The sequence below is a fragment of the Lolium rigidum genome, chromosome 1, assembly GCF_022539505.1.
Source record: "Lolium rigidum isolate FL_2022 chromosome 1, APGP_CSIRO_Lrig_0.1, whole genome shotgun sequence".
Lineage (NCBI taxonomy): Eukaryota > Viridiplantae > Streptophyta > Magnoliopsida > Poales > Poaceae > Lolium > Lolium rigidum.
This window is the reverse complement of record NC_061508.1, coordinates 291,401,357-291,406,236: the sequence shown is the minus strand read 5'-3', so window position 1 is coordinate 291,406,236 and position 4,880 is coordinate 291,401,357. Positions and strand designations below refer to the sequence as shown.

General features: G+C 51.2%; 1 protein-coding gene across 1 annotated transcript; it reads left to right on the top strand.

The window, feature by feature from the left end:
* Nucleotides 1-1,557: 1,557 nt before the first annotated feature.
* Nucleotides 1,558-4,120, top strand: LOC124696023 (aspartyl protease family protein At5g10770-like). The gene is made up of 2 exons (XM_047228816.1): nt 1,558-1,802; nt 2,668-4,120. Exons 1-2 carry the CDS (start codon nt 1,625-1,627, stop codon nt 3,987-3,989), a joined length of 1,500 nt encoding a protein of 499 aa, XP_047084772.1. The 5' UTR covers nt 1,558-1,624; the 3' UTR covers nt 3,990-4,120.
* The last annotated feature ends 760 nt before the right edge of the window (nt 4,121-4,880 follow it).

Genomic DNA, 4,880 nt, shown 5'->3' with positions numbered 1-4,880 from the left:
GAACTTTCTCCTATTTCTTCACAATATCCTCAATTTTTTGATCTTCAACAAACACAATGTCACGGATTCTCACGACATTTCTTTCTATTGGATCATACTTTGAGGTTACTTTGCCAATCTCCAGGCTGTCGAGAGAATGAGCCCTTGGTTCATTTCCTACAAGTTTCTAATTAACTCCTAGTCCACCAATTTTATTTTTTATGCAAATGTGAGCTCATGCCTCATGCATAAGCTCTTTGTTGTTGATTCATATTTCACACCCTGCCCACCAAAAAATTGTGATGATAGATATGAGCTTTGCAAGGAACTTCTTAGAAAAAAATGTTGGACGTATATAGTAGACATGTGTGGAAGCAAACACAAACTGAATAGGCGTAAGCCTAGCTGCATGAGAGAGAATATTCGCCCTATGCGTAGCTAATGTAGGTACAGTGAGAGCTTCTTCGCTGCAACAACAAAGAGATAAAGGGATATGGGACATCCTTGTCTTATAAATCTGATACTTTTTTTTAGCTCAAAGACCTCTCAGCCCAGCTTATATTGAAAGCTTTTATAGTGTCTTACAACACAAAAAAAAGAAAAAGAAAAACGAAACTAGCAACCTCATGTGAACTAAACATAGACAGCTGAGAACCACACCAGGAAGGCAGCAAATAAAACGAAGAAAATGGGAACACAGCCCTTTCAAACCTAATGCTATTCTGCTCCTGCCACCACCATCAGCTCTCCCAGGATTCAACTCTTTGATCTTAGAGTCAAGCTTCAGCATCATGTCTTCAATCCCCGATAGATTCTTGGCACCGATCAATGGCATCCAATGTAACATTAGAGAGAAAGCTCTGTATATCGGTTGGAAAGGAGAAAACGGCACTTTATGCTGAAGAATTCGTTCGTTTCTCATAACCCACAAGGACCAGAAAACAGTTGCTGCCAAGAACCAGGAAATATGATTGTATCTTCCCCCGGCAGTGAGGAAAATATCCACAAAGTCATCCCTACACCTAGACAAGTATTGCTTACCAAAAGCCTCCCTTATGACACACCAAAACAAATTCCGCTAATGATACTTTTGAAGCGAGCATTAGATTAATCGTTAATGATAATAGAAAAAGTCAGCGAATGCATGAATAAGATTTATAAAATGAACATACAACCCTTTAATTACATGCTAAGGTGGAACCGACAAACTGCCATTCTAACATGTCAAAAGCTTTTGCCAAGTCAGTTTTATCAGGAAATCATGGATATCCCATGAAGACAATGAGAAAGAGTGCGCAATTTCTTGGGCAGCTATGATTCTAATGTGTCAACCTTCAATGAAAGGTTGGTACGAGGGGTGGATATAACTTGCAATACGATCTAGCACAGACGCGAGTCAGCAGAGTCTACCTTCCAGCACCTGTGATCCACTGCAATGCAACAAGTGCTGAATTTTGGTCAGAGTGCGGGGGCTGACGACCAGGCACCCCCCAGAGAGGGTAGTAGTGTGGTAGGCCAGTGCGCACGGCTCTTATCGTAACATCTCCTGACTCACTGTATATAAGACAGGATAGGAGCTGTGTGATCGTGTGTGTACCCTCCACTCACCGGCCCACTACCTGAAGACCACTTGTGCGGTCCTGCCATGGCCGCTGCTGCTTCGTCTTCCCGCTGCCGCAGCCATGGCTTCCTTCGTCTGCTTGCTGCCGCCGCCGTTCTCGCGGCATTCGGGTTCGCCCGTGCTGCCGGGAGCTCGGGGGATGAAACCGTGCTGCTCAACGTCCAGTCCTTGCTGCCTGGCCGGTCGTGCGCTGCTCCACAAGGTTAATTCTTGGTCGAACGAGCTCATGATCATCGATCATAGATCACATCTACTCCTACGTAGCTACCTATTGTTTTTGTTCTGTTAGCTGTTGACTGGTAACTAGCTGCAGCCGGCCATGCTTGAATTGTTTTTGTTCTTTCTTACTTTCCATGAATTTCTCCCTCACTGAATCCATGCATGTCTACTTTGCCACTTGTGATTCTTTTAAACAAAAACCTTGCCACTTCTGATTTGGTTCCTCTAGTTTTGGATAGCTAGATAGATATATAAGTGTGACGATTTTCTCCAAACCATCTGGAATTTAAGAACTTCTGAATAAGAAACTCAGGAAGTACTGCATGTGAAAAATCTGAAAGCAAAATTTCGCCCGAGACATGTGCGAAATTCTTGCAGCAGCTAAAAACTGGGATGGGAAGGTGCATCTTCAGGAAATTAAGTCGTTTACAGCTTAATGTTGGTATAATGAGTAGTGCAACACAAAGCTGTTTACCCCATAACAGCTGAAGTGGACAAAACTACATGTGCTGTCTTTTACTACCCGTTCTTTGTCTGGTCGAACATGGCCAAGCAGCTAGAGTGACGGGCTGACCAGAAACGACCACTGGCTACAACTTTTCTATCATGTCTGATAAGGATGGTTCGATTTACTCGATTACAGCTGCAATTCAAGAAAAAATTTACTACATGAGCTTACTAATCCTGAATTTAAATTTCTGGATTTTCTGACACCAACACGAACATGCATGTCCCTGAAAATTCAGAGAAAAAAACCAGCGGCGTCTTACTAGATGAGCTTACTGTAATCCTGAATTTAAATTTCTGAATTTTCTGACACTAACCCAAACATGTCCCTGAAAATTCAGAGAACAAACGCAGCGGCGCGACGTCAGCGAGGATGCAGGTAGTCCACCAGCACGGCCCATGCTCGCCTCTGGCAGACGCCCACGGGAAGCCGCCGTCCCACGCGGAGATCCTCGCAGCCGACCAGAACCGCGTGGAGTCGATCCAGCGCCGTGTGGCCGCGACGGCCGGCAAACTAAAGAAGCGCGCCGCACCTGTCCAGCCCGGCCCGAAGAAGAACCCCGCCGGGATCCATCCGGGGCACTCGTCGTTCTCCTCCGCCCCGCTACTCCCGGTTAGTTCAGGGCGCGCGCTGGGCACGGGCAACTACGTGGTGACGCTGGGGCTGGGCACGCCGGCGTCCAAGTACACGGTTGTGTTTGACACCGGCAGCGACACGACGTGGGTGCAGTGCCGCCCTTGCGTGGTCAAGTGCTACAAGCAGAAGGATCCGCTCTTCGACCCGGCCAGATCGTCGACCTACGCTAACGTCTCGTGCTCCGACTCCGCCTGCGACGACCTCGACGAGAGCGGCTGCACCGGCGGGCACTGCCTCTACGCCGTCCAGTACGGCGACGGCTCGTACACCGTCGGCTTCTTCGCCCGGGACACCCTCACCATCGCCCACGACGCCATCAAGGGGTTCCAGTTCGGGTGCGGGGAGAAGAACGACGGCCTCTTCGGGATGACCGCCGGGCTGCTGGGGCTCGGCCGAGGGAAGACGTCGCTGACGGTGCAGGCGCAGTACAGGTACGGCGGCGCGTTCGCGTACTGCTTCCCGGCGTTGTCCACGGATACCACGGGGTACCTGGACTTCGGCCCCGGCGCGTCGCCGGCCAACGCGAGGGTGACGCCGATGCTGACCGACAACGGGCCGACGTTCTACTTCGTGGGCCTCACAGGCATCCGCGTCGGCGGGAAGCAGCTGTCCATCCCGGAGACTGTCTTCTCCACGGGCGGCACGATTGTGGACTCCGGCACGGTGATCACACGGCTCCCGGAGACCGCCTACTCCGCGCTGTCCTCGGCGTTCACCGCGGGCATGGCGGCGCGAGGGTTCAAGAAGGTGGCGGGATACTCTATCCTGGAAACCTGCTACGACTTCACGGGGATCAGCGAAGCGGCGGTGCCGACGGTCTCGCTGGTGTTCAAGGGCGGCGCGTGCCTGGACGTGGACGAGTCCGGCATCCTGTACGCGATCTCCCAGGCGCAGGTGTGCCTGGCGTTCGCGTCCATCGGCGACGACGAAAGCACGGGCATCCTTGGGAACACGCAGCAGAAGACCTACGGCGTGGTCTATGACCTCGGCAAGAAGACCGTCGGCTTCGCCCCCGGTGCCTGCTGATAACAGGACAGGACAAGAGCGTGGTGGTTACATTACACGAATAACTAATTAAGCTGCCTACGTCCACCAAGTGGTCGATCGGTGAATTACACTATATATTTACAACATACTGCAAATGTATAACCCTCTAAGGCCTTGTTCGGCAGGGGTGTATTTTTGGGTTTTGGCGTGTCTTACCCAGCCCATTTTCAATCCACTGGAAAACACCTCTGGAGCGTTCGGTAGGCCGGGTTTGACGTGTCTCGGCCCGATCGACCCTCCCGATACACGGCGATACACGGCGGGTTGGAGGGGTCAGAAACGCTCGCCCCCACCCCACTCGCGTTTCTCCCTCTTGGCGACGCGAGCGAGCAGCGGCCGCCCGGACCTCCCACGCGGCGGCGGCGCGGACCGGCGCTGCCGACGTCGCCGGCCGCTCCACCATCTCGCAGCCAGGAAGTACGGAGCTCCTCCACCTACTTCTGCCCATCCTGCAAACGGCCGCACCTCCCTTTCCGGCACTGCCGCCGCCGACGCCGCCGAGATCCCTCCGACAACGACGGCCGCAGAGCTGGATTTCTCACCTATAAGTGCTACCAACTTCTTCCCCTCCTTTCCCCATCCACTGCTAGATGCGGATATCGGTTGATATGTATGTGAGATCTGGTTCATGATCTAGGTTTTTTGATCCAATTCTTGATATGCATGTAGTAGGTGTTCAATTTCGATGTTGATCCAGTTCTTGATATACATGCAGTAGTTGTTCTTGAGTTCACAGTGGAGGAGTGGTGGTGAATTGTTGTATGGTCAAAGTCAAGGATTTGGAATTAGAGGAAGATGTTCGTTTAACATTAATTCGTTCTGATTTTGGTTCATGATTTTGCATGAAAGAGAATGTGTACACCCCAGAAA

Bases quoted from the DNA above. Each gene is read 5' to 3' on its own strand.
- LOC124696023 (XM_047228816.1), top strand. From the start codon at position 1,625: ATGGCCGCTGCTGCTTCGTCTTCCCGCTGCCGCAGCCATGGCTTCCTT. The intron at 1,803-2,667 runs GTTAATTCTTGG...CTGAAAATTCAG, and splicing joins GTCGTGCGCTGCTCCACAAG to AGAACAAACGCAGCGGCGCG.